The sequence below is a fragment of the Miniopterus natalensis genome, chromosome 5, assembly GCF_054644295.1.
Source record: "Miniopterus natalensis isolate mMinNat1 chromosome 5, mMinNat1.hap1, whole genome shotgun sequence".
Taxonomy (NCBI): Eukaryota; Metazoa; Chordata; class Mammalia; order Chiroptera; family Miniopteridae; genus Miniopterus; species Miniopterus natalensis.
In genome coordinates, this window is record NC_142085.1 from 75,687,532 (window position 1) to 75,708,577 (window position 21,046).

The 21,046-nt window shown below is 38.4% G+C and overlaps 1 protein-coding gene across 6 annotated transcripts in view; it reads right to left on the reverse strand.

The window, feature by feature from the left end:
* Positions 1-20,434, reverse strand: part of REPS1 (RALBP1 associated Eps domain containing 1) — a 62,053-nt gene extending 41,619 nt beyond the window's left edge. For all 6 annotated transcript variants that reach the window (XR_015714584.1, XM_016204911.2, XM_016204910.2 and 3 more), the window contains exons 1-2: positions 20,245-20,434; positions 807-930 (exon numbers count right to left, since the gene is read on the reverse strand). Coding sequence is in view for 5 of the 6 variants with exons in the window: in XM_016204911.2 (XP_016060397.1) it covers positions 807-930; positions 20,245-20,397 (277 nt within the window). In the remaining variant the exon portion in view is untranslated. The remainder of the gene's footprint in view (positions 1-806; positions 931-20,244) is intronic.
* Positions 20,435-21,046: the final 612 nt, after the last annotated feature.

Consider the following 21,046-nt stretch of genomic DNA (forward strand, 5'->3'; position numbering starts at 1 on the left):
CCTCCACTATGATTACCTGCATCTCTCCTTAGAATTTCTGCACTAAGGTGGAGAGTAAGTTTATTCACTATTTATGTAAAGTATTTAAAATTATCTGGAAAGAGTGTAAACGCTAAACACTAGAAAAACGACATGTGTGGCAAACCAGAGGTCCACAATAAAAGCTTCCACCTAAGCTGGCACGTAATACTACCGCATAAAAACTCTAACATTACAGAAAGCGCGGTTTTCTCTTCCCCTTTTCCCTATGAAAACCGCAAAACTCTACATTTAAGTGCCTACCTTATAAAATTTCCATGTACTTCAATATCAACACACCTCCAAATAACAGAAAAACAACTTATCCTAGGCAAGGCTTATAAGGCAGTCAAATGTCTGTAACTAGGTTTCAGTCTGCCAATATTTTAATATTGTCTCTATCAATCAGAATTTTAGTTAACTAATACTTGCTAATTTTATATGGAACTTTTACAGCCTTCACACAAGAAAACAAAGTATAATGTTGCTTTATACTTAGAAAAAAAAATAAAGCATATGTAAGTCACTACAATTCATCCTTTACCTTGATAAAATTATTCACCTAAATTCTTAACAATTCTTAGTAAATTTATGCTATAAAATCACCATTTAACAGTTTCATATCACAAATTTTAAAAAGCATGGTGGTGAGAATAAAGTAATGACACTTTCCTCAAGGTCACAAATGTCACTGTAATATCAGAAAGATTCAACCTTTGTACTGACTTTACTTCATTTGTGATTCAAAGTCTATTTTCATTTCAATTACTAATGTATCTCATATTTACCTGTATTAATACTTTCCACTCTTAAAGGGAAACCAGACTGGGCAACAGCTACAAGTTTCAAAGCAATATAGAATTGACTTCTTCCAAAATAACCAAGTCTTTTTGCACCACAAAGCTCCATAATCTATAAAAGAACACATGTAACATAAGATTTATGACAATAATTCTCTAAATAAGCAACTATCTAACTTCTGTTGATAACGTCTCCAAAATACACGGCTGCTGACCCACTTCCTCAAGTTTCAGGTTCATATGTTTTGAAAACAAAAGCCACTGACTTAAGTAAGGTTATCATCCTCCTACTTAAGATCCATGTGATAAGCAATTTCATTTTATTAGAACAGCTATTTTTTAAGAGTCATATTTTTTAGAACCATTCTTCTTTATAAACACTGTGCATACAACAGGGCCATGCAATTAACAGATTAATATGAAGCCATTTAAAGTCAAGTCATAAAATGACATATTAAGTGGGGGGAAAAGCGGGACACATTTAAACCACATAAACACAAATTTGAAAACAACCAGATATATACAAATTCTATCAGCAACTCTATCAGAGATTAAGCGTAGGGCTTTTTCTTTATTTTCCAGATTGCATTTAATGCGGTTATACTCTTTCCTTTAAAACAATTTTTGTTTGCTTGTTTTGTTTTCTTAAAGCAGTAAGGCTTTCAAGGATCTACACTGATCATTCTAGTCATTCAGTAAGTATTTCTAGACTGGCTATAGCAATTAAGTGTCAGGCTAGAAAAGATAATTTTAGGTCTCAAGATTAAATTGTAACTCCAAAAGCTGGAGTAGATGTGTACTATACAGACATTATAATCTTAAAGTAAAATAAGCACTAAGTATCCTTGTCTCAACTTCTCAAAAAATATAAATTCTTGTAGAAAGGAAGCATATTTAGTCTGTTTTCTTTTCCCTAAAACATTCAAAGGAAGGTTAAAGTACCTCCGGTGTTGTGATATTAAGTCAGAAGTAAAGTCTGTATTTACTAGAATTCAAAAAAGCACCTATCAGTGGTTAAGTAATACATAACAATAACCATTTGTTTATATGCACAGGACAGTAATTTCTGCTGTAGAGCAGGACTGGAAGAGGCTCCTGTTTCTGCCACTAAGGGGCATCACTCTGTGTCAATTCAGAGTGAGGAGGGTAGAGGTAGGCTTACAGCAAGGGAACTATGAGGACGAGGGGGCGAGAGCTGAGGAGGGAAGGGCACCCAGCCTTGCAGGCTACGGGGGCATTTTGTCAGGATTATTGTCCTCACCCATTCCCCTTTTCTGCCCACTTGACACCCCTTAAGGGAAACATGTAGTTTATTTGTCCTTGTTACATCCCTTTCAGGTGCCATTTCCTTTCGGGCAATGAAAGGAAAATCAGGAGAACATCAAAACCTAAAGGGCAGGTGTAAAAAGGAGCCTAGGAAAGAGGCAGGGAAAGTACCAAAAGGAGAAGCAGGAGGCAGCTGACCAACGACTCTCATCATTGATGTTTCTCTCTCTCCTCCCTTCCTCTCTCTGAAATCAATCAAGACATATAAACACACACACACACAAACCAAAAAGCCACCTTTTAAAACTGTATAAAACAAAGATAAATAGTTCTTTAATAATAACTCACAAAGTACGTGAGGATCATTTTTTACTTCCATATTTACAAATGTGGTGGTGGCTGGGGCCAGAGGGTTAAAATTTATTGAACACACATATTAATACTTATTGAGCACAGTGCTAAAGACTCCAGATTCCCACTGAATCCTTAAAAATAATGGGGCAGAATTGGTATTATTTTACAGAGGAAGTAAGAGAATCAGACTGGCCAAGTAACTAAGGCCAGAGTAGCCAACAAAGTGCAGAGCTATAACTCAAATGTATGCTTTAATCTCCTACCAAGACATGCTGTACACTGTCCTTTTCCCAGGATAACGTCGACTTCCTCTTGGCAAGTATCCTCAATAAATCCTAAGGCATGTCTTACAGTCTACAGTGTCTAGTACAGAGTGACAATGAGAGAGTAACTTAAATGCAAAGGAAGGCTCTTTAATCCTATGCTCAGAATGTGAGGGTACAGGAAATACTAACAACAATAAAAGTATATGGAAGTTATTTATTTGAAGTAAGAAAAGACCAAAGTAAAGTAGATGCCAAATTATATATTTGGGCTTGACTACATGAGATAAAACACAAATATAAGAACTCAAAAACACAAATGAGGGATCTACTGAAACTACACATAATACTAAGAATCACCCCAGCAAGTTGCCAATATTCTCTCTAAAAGGAAATTTTAAAAGTTTTTAATATAATAAAATATAATAGAAGATCTTCCCTTTATAGTCATTAAGTTAAAAATGAAGTGCTACACTTCCTTTATTTTTATTGGTATTCTTCAGTCTAAGCAGGACTGAGTCGGTGGACGTGCTGACTGTATTTTTTGATGGCTTAAAAACTAGAGTAGTTTGGTCTGCTTATATGCACAACACTGCCTAGCTAGTCAGTGTAATTTTTATTATTCCATTAACTTGTTAGACTGGTCTCTATACCTCTCCATGACTCACTAGCTTTACTAACATGGGAATACTTGTAATTGACAGAAATTAGAAAAAAGTAGGGGACAATTATACTGAGTACCTATTATTAGGAAGGCTGTTTACTTGTTATCCCACTTAATGAGCACAACAATCCTCTGATGTTTGCTACCAGTATCCCCAGCTTGTAAGAAAGGAACCACGATTCAAAGCCAGGTTAGACTGAGTCCAAAGCCTCTCTGTTCCGTCTTACTTTGACCAATCTAGACTTGAGCTCTCCTATCTCCACACTTTTGCTTTTCTCTCTTACCAGATTACTCTCTAACCTATTTCTGTTTATTAAATTTTACACTCTTTACCCACAACCCACCATAAGAGCCTCTCCCTTCCTATAACATTTTCTATCCTTCCTACTCCAAAAGCAAATGACTTTTTCTTTCTTTGTACTAGTATTCCAGGTTCTACAATTTGAGTTACTTCAGTTATCTGTGTAATTATGTTAAACCACACCACACATGCCCCTTACCCCTGTCCCTCCAGTAAGCTTCTCAGGGGCAGACTATGATTTAATCATACCGGAATCCCCTGCAAGACCTGGCTCTGTACTTTGCACAGGTAGGCATTTAATGCTGCAGAAAATCGCTCCCCAATGGTGCTCACATCCTCTAATTTACCAAATTCATTGTTAGTCTTTATTTGAATTAAATTTTTTTTATTTGGAAAGATCATTTTTACCATTTCTTTAAAAGTTAAATATTTTCTAATAATAAACATTGTTTGCTTTGTCCAGGTAGTTTAGGTTATACATGATCCACACATATCATGTTCACCACTGCAATAAATTATGGCAAGGAGAAAAGGTCAAGAAAAAGAGTCAGTGGCAAAGAAGATAGGGGCAAACATCAAAGCCCACTCATTCCAACATGACTTAATTTTCTTTGAAACACTGCTGTCAACACAAGCTATGTGGACCCACTAACCTCTAATATTTTCCTTTGTTACAAAAACAATTTAATTTAAATACTTAGCACAGTCCCACAAACAAGTAGGTAACTAATAACCATTACTGCATTCATGAAGCATGTTTGCAGATGACTTTAGCTATCACTTAGTGACCAACTCCACTGCCAAATTTCCTTACTAAACTCAGGTCTAAAGTGAAATGCAATCTTACCAATGCTTTCAAGATCCTTAGTTGTACTAAAACAAGTATCTCAACTCACTTTCACTATAATACTTTCCTATCAAAAACCTTTAATGCTTATTGCTTGGCCATTTACCAAATGAACACTGTAACAATACAGATTACTGCTACAGGACCTGGAAGCTTCACAATACTTGAAAGGCAGATTTTATTCTACCTGTTAAAGGAAGGGACCATAAGAAACGTGTTGAGTTAAATAACCAACATAAAAGAGGATAGAGGCAGATTTTAAGTGTATGAAGTTCTTGACTTGAATTTCTGGATAGTATAGGCAATTAAAGAGATTCCTCTTAGCAATATCTAGTTCTTTTTAAAATTTTTTTATTTTAAAAAATATATATATATATTTATTGATTTTAGAAAGAGAGATAGATAGAAACATCAATGATGAGAAAGTTGTCATTGATTGGCTGCCTCCTCCACACCGCCGACTACGGATCAAGCCCGCAACCAAGGCATGTGATCTGACTGGGAATCTAACCGCGATCTCCTGGATCCTAGGTCGATGCTCAACTGCTGAGCCACGCCCACCTGGGCTGACTCTTAATTCTTTTTTAAAATTCTGATTAATTTTAGAGAGAGAGAAAGGGAGAGAAAGAGAAACCCTGGTTTGTGTTCCACTTATTCATGCATTCATTGATTGATTCTTTTATGTGCCCTGACCGAAGATCGAACCTGTAACCTTGGCATATGGCGACGACGTTCTAACCAACTGAGCCACTGGCCAGGGCTGACAACCTTAATTTTTTAACTATAAACTTTACTTGCTTTGGGCAATATAAACTCCCATTGACAGTCTACTATGATAAGAGTAGTACATATAGGCCAATAAATATTTTACTGCTTATAATCAGTATGTCATTAGTTATCTAAACAAATAAAACACTTCAGATAGCCTCAAAACGTAAGGACTCTGATATGAAAAATATGACTGCCTATAAAGTTTATTGGTAGTTCAAGTCCCAAATTCCCAATTACAATTAATTTTTCATATTATCTACATTAACAACAACAAAAAACTTCAAAAAAAAAAAGGACTGAACTATGGACTAAAGATAAAGAGAAAAAAACAAATGTAAAAGTGGTTTAAAGAATACCACAAACCATCTAAAAATTAAGATTAAAATAGTAGTATTTGTCTTTAGAAAGTACTGGAGCATGGGGATAGTCTAGTAAAGTAAATCTGGCTAGTAAACTATACTTAGGGTGACCATAAAATTTACATCTAACCTTTTGCAAGAATGAAAGGGAGCACTATTTATAGTTATCCCTGGACAAAAGGCATAAGCTGGTGTTGTCTCAAGCAAACCAGACTTATAAGTGTACTTCTAAAACACCTTTCGAGATAAACAATCCCATTAAACCAATAAGATACATAAGGTAACATGAAAAGCCAACATTTACAACCCATTTCCTTATAATATTGCCATATTAAATAATAATTTTTGATTAAAGAGTATTATAGGAACCAGTTACTAGTAATCAATTCCCTCTGTTTTCTTTCATTTAAAAAAATTATTTTTATTGACTTTGAGAGAGAGAGGAAGAGAGAGGGGGGAGAGAGAGAAACATCGATGCAAGAGCAGAACATCAACTGGCTGCCTCCTGCATGTCCATGACCCCTACCAGGGATGGAGCCCGCAACCTGGGCATGTGCCCTAACTGGGTATCAAACCAGCAACCTTTCAGTGCATCAGATGACACCCAACCAAGTCACAGTGGTCAGGTCAAACCCCTGTTTTCTTAATTGGAGGCCTGACTATTCTAGAACCTCAGCAACCTCTACTTAAAAGCTAACATAAATGGTGTACATACATGTCGGGTACTGTCCAAGCTCGGTAACATATTAACTAACATAATCATTCTAACAACCCTAAGAGGTAAGTACTATTTCACACTAGTAAGCTTGCTCAAGGATACACAGCAAGTAACAGAACATGGGTTGAAACCCATGCTCTTAACAACTTCTTTATTTTATAAGGCATCCTATTTGCCCAGAGGTAAATTTATGTAAGTTGTATGATAAAATAGTTCTATGTTATATCATAAAACAAGAGCTGTTAGTTTTTGGTGGAAAGACCACAGAATCAAGTTTTGATAGCTGTTTAATATGTAAATATAGTTAACTCAGATATCGCAAGTCTCTTAGATGAAATGAAAATGTTGGATTCTATCTCTAAGATCTTTTCTAGTGCAAATATTATTTATTTGAATGCAAATTTCATATTGTCTATTACATACTACCCTCTGAAAACTATTTCTGCCTAAGTATCAGACATAGATTATTAGTCATGTGCCCCCTTTAAAAAAAATGATACAGATGTACATTTAAATATGAATTATAATGAAGAAAAATATAAGGAGTTAAACTGTGCTGGGGATTTAAGTGGGGATAATAGAGTCATTGCTAAATCTTGTCCTATAAATCTAGCTCCAAAGGAACAAGATCTGGTGTAAATTCAAGTATCAGTAGAGTATTTAATTCTGTGTTTTACCATGGTTTTGTACTAAATATTTGATAATGAAAACTTTCTGTACTCTATCTAGTTTGTTATTGCCTTAGGGTCAATTTTTCCCTTTGTAGGGGAGGACAAATTTAATAATTGAAAAAAATAGAGAAATAATTTGGCTTACCTATTTGTTTTATAACCAATATTTTAGGAATATAACTTACAATAACAATAATAGCTAATAGCTCTATTGCCCTACTGCAAGTACCAAGGACTATTCCAAGTATTTTATGAATTAATTTAGTCTTTAAAACAATCCTATGAGGCTGGTGCTATATTATTCCCAATATGCAGATGAAAAAACTAATGCCCAGAGAAATTATGGCCCAGAACAGTTAAGAACTTATGTGAGATTAAGAAATCCTAAAAATTAAATTGCATCTTTAAAATTCTATCAAATATTTTTGTTGAATAAATGAAGAAACAAACAAAATAACAAAATTGTTGATGACGAAAAATCTACCACTTATAGAGTGGTATACTAGTACTTATCTAAGACAATCCTTCAAACCCTAGAAAGCAGGTATTGCTATATTCATTTTACAAATTAAAACTGTGAGGCAAAGAGAAAGTTCTTGCCCAAGGTCATAGACTAGAAATCAACGGGGCCAAAATATGAGGCCAGCTTTGTGAAACTCCAAAGCCTGGCTTTTTCCATCATGCCAGCGTTTCCCAAACTTCAGACACTGGCATGTCATCTTCACAAATTCTGCCATGCCCATGGGCCACTTGTGCTACTATGTTCTTAATATTTCTTCTTCTTTGGATCAAGACTTTTTAAAAAATTAATAAATGTATTTTAAAAGGAACTTGTATCACAATATAAATGAAAAATAAGTATCACTTGAAATAAACAGAAGATAACAAAAACAGTAATAAATTCAGTAAAAACTGTTAATTTAATTTCTGCCAAATGCCACTGTCTACAAAATATGCTTGTGACGACAAGGTCTACCTATACTTTATTAAAGAAGTAGCCTGTGTTGGAAAGGTGTTAAAAACTTACAAGTATCAAACTTAAAAACTTACAAGACGCTAAAGACATACAATAATTTAGCTGTGGTGAACAAAAAGAACAGATAATATCCATGAAGAAGTGATTCAGTGATAATTGCAAGGGAGGTGGTAACAGAACAAGACCTAAGAAAAGGTTACTGGATTTGCTGACTAAGATAAAAGTGAACTTTGAGACCATCCCTTTTAAAAAGGGGGTGGGGGTAAGGGGTATAAAAAAGTTAGACTAGTGCTTAGGGAGGGTACAGGCAGCAGAGAAGAAATCTGGGTCAAATTTGTTGTTTGGCAATAAAAGAAGAAAAATAGGAAGACAGCAAATGGGTAGGCAGGGTCAGATGAATAACACAGGAAGCAGAATGGAGCACTAAGCAGAAAATAACCATGATACAATGCAACTAGTAACTATGACAATTCTGTTTTTGCTATTTGTTAGGTGCGAATGAGAAACACTAAGTTTGCATTCGCTCCAGAATCAAGTCTTGGGGGAATCGGCAGAAATGTTATTAGGGAAGTAAAAGATTTCTGTCTCTAGGGGTTCAAAACTGTGGGTAATAATAGAAACTCTAACCATAAACTCCCTTCCTCAGGATATTAAATCCTTAGCTAAAGGCAGGCACAGAATACATATAGTAGGCTCTTAGATTTCATAGGTTTAACATCTGCAGTTTTCACTATTCATGTGAGATTTATATGGACCATGATAAGTAGTATAATCTAATTTTGACGTGGCACAAGTATCAACGACCTGCACTAGGGAATGCGCTATCCCTGTGTGATACCATTGTGAGCGTGCCCAGCACCCTCACGTCTACATGGATTTGTAGTCTTCCACTTTCAGCCAGTGCACTGGAAGTCAACCGAAGTTGTGCCTTATTATCTTTTATAAAAGAATGTATAATGTGTCAAGATATCCAGATTCTGCCATAATTTCTTTCATTGGCAATAAATTCCCAGTTTTGTTTCTTTTTAAACTTACAACCACTCTGCTATAAAATAAAAAATAGGGGGAGGGAAAGGTTCTAAAAGGGAAGGAGGGGACTGACAATGTCAGCAAAGACACAAAGTCAGAGCTCAGAATGAATGCTACTTGTTCCTGTTCTTGCCGCCTCCTTGTCTCTTCTCAAGCCCAGAATGTTGACTGGGCTAGGGAGAGAGTACCCAAAGTGCTAGCAATGGAATATCCAAGGCTGCAAGGTCCACCACCCCCACTTTTAACTTCCTTGGGTAAGGAGCCCAGAACTGGCTTAATTCATGATCCCAATCATATTTATGAATGCAGAGCAACAGCAGAGCTAAGCAGGCGGCTTGCCCTAAAAAGCAGGCTGTTTCTAAACATCTACTATGCACTTTTGCTGCTCCAAACCTCATGAGGTCAGAAAGAAAACAGACCTGAATTTTAGTCCCAGTTTGCTTACAATACTGTTCGGACGAAGTATACTGGAAAAGCAGCTAAGCATGGCATAAACAAAAAGCAATATACAGTGTAAAATACATACAAAAGGATGGGCAAATGAAAGTCTCGGAGTGAGGGTGAGGTTGTTCAAATTAAATTTCTAAAGCCTACAGAAGCTAAGTCACATTCTGAAAGTGGGAGGGTGGAAGCATGGAAGTTGGGGGAGAGTACTGCAGATGAAAAAGCAGCATGACCAAAAGAAACTGACAAAGACCAAGTAACTGTGAGAAACAGAAAACAGGTTTGCTGGGTTGGAACGCAAAGTCAACGTTAGGAGAAAAGTAAGAAACAAGGTTGTGAGGCGTCAGGGTGAGACAGAAAATCATTTTTAAGGCTGGGTAGGCATGACAACTCAGATGTGACATGTTTTCACTATTGTCATGCATTCCTCGGAAAGAGTCAACTTAATTAAAAGAGAAACCACTGACCTGTTTCCTTATTTAAATTAGTTGTCTACCACTACCTGTTCATTGTCAAGTTCAAGAACTGGAAATTATATTTCTGAAAGGCAGAAAAACTCATCTGAGTTTACTACTAAAGTAAAGTGAATCATGATATCTTAAAAAAATTAAGAGAGCCCGGCCAGGCGCAGCTCAGTGGTTGAGCGTTGACCTAGGATCCAGGTGATCGGGGTTCGATTCCCAATCAGGGAACATGCCCGGGTTGCGGGCTCGATCCCGTCAGGGGCGTGCAGGAGGCAGCCGATCAATGACTCTCTCATCATTGATGTTTCATTGATCTCTCTCTCTCCCTCTCCTTTCCTCTCTCTGAAATCAATAAAGATATATTTTTTTAAAGCTATTATAAAAAAAATTAATGGAACAGGATAAAGGTAGAGTACCTTAAAGAAAAGTTATTAATATGCATGCTCACTATATTTGACTAGAGTTACCTGACTGAACAACTTCAAAAGTATTTGCTAACATGTAGTCTATTGAAAGACTATACAATCTGGTCTCAGTGCCATATTGTTTAAAAAGGCTCATTCATTGGTGTTTGGAATTTTTAAAGTGGTATGATAAAATGAAGAGGTTAGGCTAGGACTCATCACTGTACTGATGAGAAGTAAAGCCCTGGAGTGCCAAATTAATCAGTACACTATGTTTTGGGTGCCTATCATGAACAGAGTGATATGAGGGAGACAAACAAGGATAAGCTAACACTTGATTTCAAGTTGCTTGCCATCTATCAAGAAAAACATATACACCTGAACAGGAGGCTAAAAGTACATATGCAAACATACAGAACAGTGTGGGAAGGTTACAGGAGGGTTAACTGGTTGAGGAGATCAGAGAAGAGTTCAAAGCAGGATACCAAATGAAAATAAAACAAAATATAAATGGTATTTTATAGTTTTTAATTATTATTTCAAATACCTTTCTAATTCCATGAAAGACAATATAATCTTTTTAAAAATATGTTTTTATTAATTTTAGCGAGAAAGGGAGAGGAAGGGAGAGAGAGGAGCATCGATCAGCTGCCTCCTGCATGCCCCCTACTGGGGATTGAGCCTGTAACGCAGGCATGTGCCCTGACCTGGAATCGAACTGGTGACCTCTCGGTCCATGGGAGGACGCTCAACCAACTGAGCCATGCAGGCCAGGGCAGACAATAATACAATCTTATAAAGATGTTTTGATTATTCAGATTATTTAGCTAAATTTTACACCTGGGATAAAAATTATGAAGAAAACAAAAAAACTATAAAAAATATACTGTAAATATTTCAGTATAGAAAAGAAACTCATCATGAGAGCAACCACACAATTTGTACTCTTTTGTGTCTAGCTTCTGTCACTTATGTTTTTGACATTCACCTTTGTTATAGCATTTATCAGACTTGCTCCTTTTATTACAGAACAGTATTCCACTGTATGGATACACCATATTGTTTATCCATTCACCATATAATGGACATTTTGATTACTTTTCAATTTCTGACTATTGTGAATAATGCTGCTAAACAGACATATGCACTTCTTTGCATGTTTTAATTTCTCTTGGGTAGATCCTAAGAGTGGAATTGCTCATTCATATTGTAAGCATGTTTAACTTTTTAAGAAACAACCAAACTTTTCCAAGAGCTGTGTATAAAGATTCCAGTTTCTCCACAATACCAATACTATGTCATGTCAGTCTTTTTAACTATAGCCACTCGAGTGTGTGACAACATATCGTCGTGGTTTAATTTGTATGTCCTTAATGACGAATGTTGAACATTTTTTCATATGTTTATTGACTATTCATATTATCTCCTTTGGTAAAATATCTATTAAAGTCTTTTGCCCATTTTTTAATTGAATTTTTCTTTATAATTAAGTTGTAGGATTTCTTTATATATCTAGATTAAAGACCTTTATTATGTTTTTAACATGCAAATATTTTCTGCTAGTCTGTGGCTTAACTTTTTATGTTCTTAAGTATCCTTTGAAATGTAAAAGTTTTAAAAAATTTTAATGAAGTCCAATTTATCAGTTTTTCTTTTACGATTCATGCTTTTGGTGTCACATCTAAGAATTCTGCCTAACATAGGTCACAAAGATTTTCTCCTATGTTATCTAGAATTTTTATAGCTTTAAATTTTACAATTAAGTATGTAATCTATTTTGAGATAATTTTTGTGTACTGTCTGCAGTATATAGTACAACATGTCTAAGTCCATTTTTTAAACATACAGATATCCAATTGTCCCAGCACCATTCAGTTAAAGACTATTCTTTCCTAACTGAACTGTCATGGCACTTTTTTAAAAAACCAAATGATTATAAATGTCCTTACATAAATGTCATTTCCGAATTCTCAATTCTCTTCCACTGATCTCCATGCTTATCCTTATGCCAATCACATGTTCTTGATTACTTTAGATTATGGTTAAGTTTTAAAATTAGCTAGGGTAGGTTTCCTATTTTGCTCATTTTCAAAATTGTTTTAGCTATTCTAGGTCCTTTGCATTTCCGTATAAATTTTAGGATCAGCTTGACAATTTCTTCAGAAAGGCCTGCTGGGATTTTGATAGGAATTTTGTTGAATCTGTAGATCAATTTGAGGAGAACTGTCACTTATAGCTTTTCTTACTTTCATATGCAGATTATTTCTCACTTCTGAAGTGTTAATCTTGCCTCAGTCTGTAGAAAAAGTAAGCCATAAGGCGAGAATATCCTGATTTCCCTCCACCAAATCTATGTGCCTATTTGCCTCTGTATTTGTTATTTCTTCCCTCCTTTTAAGATTGAGGATGACCCATTTCCTATCAAAGACCTGACCCTCTGCAGTCAGGATTTTGACCTTTCTTGTTTTCTCAAGGACTTCTCTCATTTTCCTTCCTTCTTTTATTAATCCTAACAACTAAAATCATGCTGCGGCATTTCTTACATTCAACAAACAAAGACTTCCTTTATATCCTCATACACCTCTATCTTCTACCCGGTATCTGTTTCCTTTCATAGGCAAACTTCTTTATAAAGCTATCTACACACCAAATTTCTAGGCCTGGGCTATCAGGTATCCCCTTCAAGTCACTTAAATCTGGGTTCCATCTCTACCAGTCCATGAAACTGGTTCATCTCAGTTACTGATGACCTCTAGGTTACCAAAGTTAATGGCCATTACTTCTGCCCACATCTTCTCAACCTCTAAGCCAAACTCAATACAGTGAATTATCCTTTCCTTGAAATACTTGCACTACTTGGCATCCATGACATGACCCCATACATTCCAATTTCCCTACAGCCACTCTGGCTGTCTTTCTTAAGCCTCCTTCCTAGTGACCTTACAGTTTACCCAAGTTAAAAATGTGCAGCATTCCTCAGGGTTCTATTTCTAGTCAATCGTTTACTCTCACAGTCTCTTTCTCAGAGATTTCACCTATTTTCACAGCTTTAAATATCACTAATACACTGATAATCTTCAAATGGACATCTCCACGTCAAATACCCGAGTTCCTCAAGATTTGTTGACCCTCTCTTATAGAGGCCTGACAATCTCACAGGCTTCTGAGAGCTCAAGATTGACAAATGAAAACTCCTAAATTCTTATTATCCCTCCATCAAAATAAAACAAACAAAAAACTCAAAAAAACACATTCTTTTCCCAGCAATTCAATAATGGCAACTTCCAGCAACACCCACCCGAGTTCTTCCCTCTCCCTTAAGTTCCATATCCAATCCATTATCATGATCTCCTATTTCTACCACCTAAAAATATCTCAAATATGTCCACTACTCCATTCCCACTGCAACCTCACTAATGTAAGTCATTGTCCCCTACCTGAACTATTGCATATCCACTGGCCAATTTATTTTTGCTTGCCCCAGTATTCTCTTCTCTATACAGCAGGGTAATCTTTAAAAAATATAATTCATATGATGCTACCGGCCGAACAAAATCTTTAGTATTTTATAATCCAAACGCCTTATCACTTTGTGCAAGGCCCTGTAGCCATTCTCCCCTCTTGCTCATATTGTTCCAACTTTTCATTTCCTCAAACACATTAAGCTCTTCAGTGTCACGCCCTTCACATGCTGTTCCCTCTATGTGAAACATCTCATTTTCTCCCTTACTCCATGTCCATGTCTCTACTTACACCTAAGTAGGTCCCCAGAGTCTCCCATGATTTTCTATTAACTGTAGAGTTCTTTTCACTTTTTACATTAGCAAAAGTTATAATCCAAGAAGGCAGAGAAGATTTCTGATTTTTCACCACTGTATATACAGCCAAAATATAAACAGTAACCATGAAGAAGTATTTATTGAAAACATACATAACTTTAAGAAAGACTTATGTTCATTCAGCATTTCACAAATTCGCCTGCTCTTCCTTAAAATGTTCTTATTGTAGCAGTCCATGGGATGAGCTTGACTAGGTTGGGGGAAGGCTGGCAACCTCAAATTGTATGCAAAATTTTGTTTAACTACGTTTTCTAAGCAGATGTCCAATGTGTGTGCCAGAATCTCAAAGGAATCCACAACCTAAAAGAGGTTAGAAGGAGATACAACATCTAATAAATTCTGGTGTCATCATTTAACAAAATGAACTCAAATTCAACATAGTCAATTCCTGAAACAAAATGGAGATGTAACATATATATATTTTAAGTCTAAAAGTCCTATCAAACCCCAATGAAATTTGGCATATGGTATGAACTTAAAAAAATATTTCTGAGCCAAACTTACTACATCCTGATTTTTATGTCATGCCTATATGCATACAACCCATTAAGCATAAATTCCTTACAGAGAGGTAAAGGAGGGAAAAGACAAATGAAGATGCACCTGTCACAGGAAAGACTATAGAAAATGAAACATATATGAGGGAAAACATAGGAAATACAAAGTCTATCCTCCATTTAAAATTCTCACTGGCCATCTAGATATCTTAAAGAGCTAAGCACCATGGACCTTAAAACCCTTTGAGATTCTCCCCTTCAAATCTCCCAAAGAATATAAAAGGAATCAATTCCAATGTCAAAATCATGAAGCAACTAATTTCAAGTCTGTGCACTACTTTCTCAAGATTGTGGTTAGAGTTTGAAAATCCAATCCAATCACTTCATGTAATGAAAACTAACACCCAGACATTAAGTGATTTGTTCAAGGTCACAAAGCTAGCTAAAGACAGGACTGGAACTTGCCTCCTGTATTTAGTGCTCCTTGTACCAACCTCTCACGCACTTTTATAGCTCCATCAAAATCCTTAGCATGAATTTCCAAAATACTAAGACTCTAACTGTGGGATATAGGTTAAGGAAAAAAAAGACCAAAACTAGCACAATGTGATATAAGAAAGAGAAAATTTTAAAGTAAATATAACACTACAGAAAGCCATTAAGTGTGACTTTTTTCAGTGCATGTTTTTCAACTGTGTATAAGAAAGTGTCTAATTAAGGAAAAATTACTTTTGTAGTTTATCATTATTTTAGTGATTCAGAAATTACAAATGAAAATAATCACTACTCCAGAATAACAAACCTGACATTTATTTGTATTAAGTTTATCATTTTCAGCGCATAATGAGGCTGTTTCCCTATTTTAATCCTATCACTGAGTAGTTCTTAAAATTGAACAAATTTTAAGAGAAAGCAAAATGGTTTATGTTTCATTCCTGTCACTTTTCTCCCATTAACTTAATGTGTTATTCAAATAATCTAACAAGATATTACTCAACACAAATTATCTAAAAGGTATTTTCAGCTTCATTAATAGGGTACATTGCTTATAACCTTCAATAAAGAAACTTTTATCAAGTTATTATGCATTCGAAGTCTGTAAGAAGCTTTAAAATATTTCCCAACACAGAGGTTTTAAGCAAAAGCTAAGAAACATACTTATTAGTTATTGCAAAGAGCATACCTTCCCTAATCTTTAAAAAATAAACTACTTCTGGGGGAAAGATAATTTTTAAATCAATGAATATTTTCTTGCACAGCAGACAGCAAATTCCTTACAATTAAATCCTATGAAGACAGATTTTTCTCCTCTGAGTTCTGCTCCTTTCTGGTGTGTAGCATAATTCTATAAAGTGTTAGCTATTCACTCTGTGTATTGCCATACTGTCTCCAAAAACAAATCCTTAAACTCAAAACAGGTTTTACTCTGCTAATCCAAAACAAGTGTAATTAATGAACATACCTTAAGATGTTTGATACTTGTAGTAATGTAAAATTATGTTATCTGTGTGCCCAGGATACCAACTTCAAGAATCTTTCTATTTCTCTTAAGTGCCTGTGTTTCAAGACATCATCATACATAAAACTATTTACTATGTAAAGGAGAAAATCCATATAACTCAAAATCAAATAATTTAAAATATCTACTCTTTATAAGAACTATGGGCAAAACAATCACATGAACTGTGAAAGTAAGAAAGAGCTGAGAGGTGGGAAGGAATAATGATAAAGAAGAGAGACTCTATTCACTAACAAGTTATTTAATTTCTCTGCCTATCAAGTTCCTAGTTAAAAAACAAAAATAATATCCACTTCAGAGTAGTTGCAAGGATCAAATGAATTCCTCCACGAAAATTATTTGCCTGGTAAAAGAAACATAATAAGCACTCAATAAATGCCAGCTCCTTCCTCCTTCAGTTCTGGGCCCTCTGTTCTTTGTTCCCAGACTCATTCCCCCAGATGACTCAGCCTTCTCATGACTTTTATTAACAAATGCTGAAAACTACTCCATCAATCAAAGCCCCGATGTGTAGATGCATGCCCACAGTGTGAGAAGCTATCTGTTCCCTGCCCCCAAGCAAGATACTTAGGCGATAAAGGAAGAAGAGGCCCCAAACACCTGAACTTCACTGTAAGAACAAGCACTCCAGTGGGCAAATCTCCACCTGTTTCCAACTATCTCCTGGAGAATTGCACTGCTATCTCAAAAAGCCTGAAATCAAACTCACCATCCTCTCTTAAAAATCAGGCCCTCTTCCAGGCCCTTTTCTAATTGTGAGTGGGGTCCAACAGAGAATAATCCTTTTCCTATTCTTCTCTCGTTTTAATATCATCTAAATATCACCAAGTCTGCCTTCATAATCTCTACTGTATCTCTACTGCATTTTCTGTCCCTCTGCCACCGTGAGTTCAAGTTAGAATTTCTCAGTCTTATTACTATTGATATTTTGGGACAGATAATTCTTTGTTGTGGGGGTTGTTCTGTGCATTGTAGGATGTTTATCAGCATCTCTCCCCTTTATCCACCAGATGCCAGTAGGACTTGCTCCCTCTCCCCAGTTATGACAACCAAAAATGTCTTCAGACAGTGCCAAATACCCCCTGGAGGACAACATAATTTCTCTCACCACTGCCCCCCTCCTCCTGTATTTGAGTACCACAGCCCAGTCCACTTCACATATGCACTTAGAGTATCAACCCCCAAATTCATCTCCAATTTCTTTCCTCTGACTCTTGTTCCACTGATCTCCTAAAGACTTCCTAAAGCACTGCTTTTATGTGTCATTTCTCTTATATCTACAACTACCTGTTATCTTCACAATTGGTTCAAAGCTCTCCACCCAGCCTTGATAATCTGGTCTCAATTAAACATTATCTCACAAAGCACCTCACACAGTGACTACCCAGCAGCCCTTCAATAGCACAGATCTATTTGCTCATCCAGTCCCTCCTTTTCTATCCTTCTGCTGACACCCTGGTTTGGACGCCCATTACCTAGTATCCATTCTAGACCACTGCACAAGCCTATTTCCTCAGCCTCTACTCTTTTCCTCACTCAAAGTCGAAAACTATCAATGAGTTCCACTGCCTACGGAAATATGAAATCTTCCATCTGTTCTTTAGAGTCCTTCCTAATATGGTCTAATTCTATGTTCCACTACCCTGAAAACATACTCTACCTTTGGCACAAGCTGACATCTGCTAGTCCTTGGAAAGGCTCCTACACTTTCCAACTTTGGTCATGTTTTTTTTCTGCCTGGAAGTCCTCTTAATCCCACTGCCCTCCTTCCACACTAACTTAAAGTCCACCTGAACTAAGAAGGCTTTCCTGATCATACTTCCTTTGTATCTCTCCTATGGTATTCACATTCTGCTTTATGTTACCACATGTGTATTCCTGCAGTTTAGGAGGTCCCTGAGAGCTTCTTACCCTTTTAATGCTGTGAAATGCCCAGCCCAGTGCTAGGTAGACAACTCAACATTATATGTGAGTTTCCCCAAATGTTTCCCACTTAGAAAGCAATGAAGGGCTTTGTTTTCAGACAGTCTCAAACCACCTTAATCGAATTAAGTTCACATTCCCTTCCCTTTGTCTTACATCAGATGTCTTAAGCCAATTTTAAATAAACTGTCTTCAAGATACCCAGAATGCTATTTAGGATATATTACTGTAAGAGTTCTGCTTTAGGGAGTTCCTAGCTTGCAACTTGTAAATGAATCCTGAATATTTATGCTACTTAAGCTCTCTCTTTATACAAAAGGGCAATAGAAATTTCTTTTTCAATGTTAATAAAATTAAGCAAAACCTGAAAATAAGTGGATTGGATTAAACGTATTTCAAACCAACGTTAATTAATGCTAATTTGTCTATCCTAAATAATACATTTAAAGTCCTAAATAAATGAGTCAGTTTATTTCAGTTTCCCCCAGCCCAAAGACCAAAATAGAACATGGGAGGTTTCTCTTAATTTTAGTTCCTAAATGAGTTGAAGGTATGTTTTATTTCTACAAAAAGACTGAGTTCTAACCAGACCAAAGCCATACGAAGAGAATATATACCCCACACTACCACTTCCATTATTTAGCAGGGGGGGCAAACTATAGGCCCTATTTTGTATGCGCCTGAGCTAAGAACGGTTTTTATAAAGGGTTGTAAAAACCAAAAAAACGAAGAAAAATTTGTGACAGAGACTGTGGTAGGCAAAGCCTAAAACCTTTTTCCCTGTTCAGCAGCATGAATTTGAGACTCCTAGCTGTTGGTATGTACCTTTCCTCCCAAGATTTTTAAAAAGCAATATAAAGCATACAAGGTTATGCAAAAAGATAGAACTCATTCAACTCAGTCATAGTTACTGCACAGGCAACTTCTAAAACAGAGGCCTGTGTGAATTCTTATACTTCCCAGGATTTTTGTTAGGAAGAACTTGACTCATTCTATAGATGAGCACATTTATGATGAAGAGTGAAAGTCCCCAGCCCAAAGTCATAGTGTTAACTACAGAGTGGGGTCAAAGACCCAGGCCTCAAAACTCCTGATTCGGTGCTCTCTGCAGTACACTGCATCATCACTATGCATTTGGCTTTAAGTTTTGGAGATTTGGATAAGTAGCTTCAACCATTATAAGATGAAAGCTTAAAACCCGTTCCTGATATGTACACAGACTCTTACTAGCAGCCATGAATCATTAAACAGTAACATTAATGCCCACCGCATACATTAGATAAGAACTTCTAGGAAGCCTTTTATTTTAAAAACGGATGTGAGAGAAAGCTTCAAACTTGCTGTTTGCGCCCCTAGTGCTACAGATTGCAGCGAACAGGCTCGCCTGACCTCCAGCTGCTCAATACTTACCTCCCAACCCAAACCCACAAGTTCCACCAAATGTTATCGAATGCCAATCGCAAACCCGTCCCCTTTACATTAGCCACACGTTCTAGAGTTAATTACAAGTTCTTTTCAGATCTTCTTGCAACTACTAGCTGGACGTTCAAATTTTTTAATCTCCCTAAGAATTTAGTTTCCTTAGAAAAACGGCTTCTTCGATTTCTAAATCTACAATACCCAGTTCATCGTGTCTGCCGGGTTAATTCAAGAATTTAAAAACATTTTACCTATACTGATGGCTACTCTGCGCGATCCGAAAAGCTATGTTTATACCAAGACTAGGATTCAAAGACACGGTAACAACCCACGATCCTTCCTCTGAAGTTGCTCTTCCAGTGTTGAAAATTACAGACTGCGGGGTAGCCGAGAGATACAGGTCTTGGGCTCTTGGGAGATAATAGACCCCCGCCCCCACTGTTATCTCTGCGTGACTTTTGTCCTCTAAGAGCGACCCCTCCCCCTCGACCGCGGCGCGAGCGCCGACGGCCCGGGCACCTGCGGCCCCCGCCCAGGGCGGTGGGGCCCGGGGAACCTGCCCACCGCCGGCCCTTCGGGAAACGGCGCCCACTCCCACCCCCGGGAGGCGGGCGGCGGGAGGCCCGAGCGGCCGGGAACAGACCCCCGGGCGGCCCGCAGGCCCCGGACGCAGCAGGAGACGGGGGCGGCGACCTCACCTGGGGGACCACGTCGTTGGGCAGCTGTGCGGCCCGGAGCAGCTCCAGCACCCGCCCGTTGGCCGCCACCTTCTTGGTGCTCTCGATGTCGCAGTAGGAGAAGAGATCCGAGTAGTATTTCTGCTCCGCATCGCTCAGCGTTAAGCCTTCCATCGTCGCCTCCGGCTCACGGCCGCCCCACCCCGCATGCAACACCCGGGCCCGGCCCCACGACCCCGGGCCGGCGGGGGCTGCGCGGCCCGGCTTTCTCCTCGGCCCCGGCCTCGGCCTCACGCGCGCGGGGTGCGCTCGAGCAGCAGGGCCCGGAGGTCGCGAGGAGGGGGCCCGGCCGGGCTCGGCGCGCCGCCGCCTGCGAGGCCCGCGCGGTCCCGGGCTCGGCGCGGCGCGCGGCTCCGGCTGCGGCTCCCGCTCGGCGGCCTCGGGGAAGGAGGCGGGGACGCGGCGGCGCGAGGCTCGGGCGGACCCCGCACCGCCCCCGCCGCGGGTTCGAGTCTGCCCGGCTCCCCGCCGCTTCCCCCCGCACTTTCCGCCTCGGCTTCCCCTTCCGTCCACGCCCCCGGAGCGGCAGCACTTCCCGGAAAGTTGTGGGGCTTCGAGTCTAAAGTTTCGGGGTTTCTGGGCTGAGCGCGGCCGCCGCTCCGCCTCCCTCCGCCGCCATTTACTGCGCCCCAGCCGGGCCGCCGACGCGCCGCACCGACACTGACAGCGGCCGCGCTCCAGACCCGGATGTGAGGCCGGGAGGAGAGAGCGCGAGAGGGAGAGAGACACCCACCGGGCGGCTCGGCCGCTCCCGGGAGGGGGC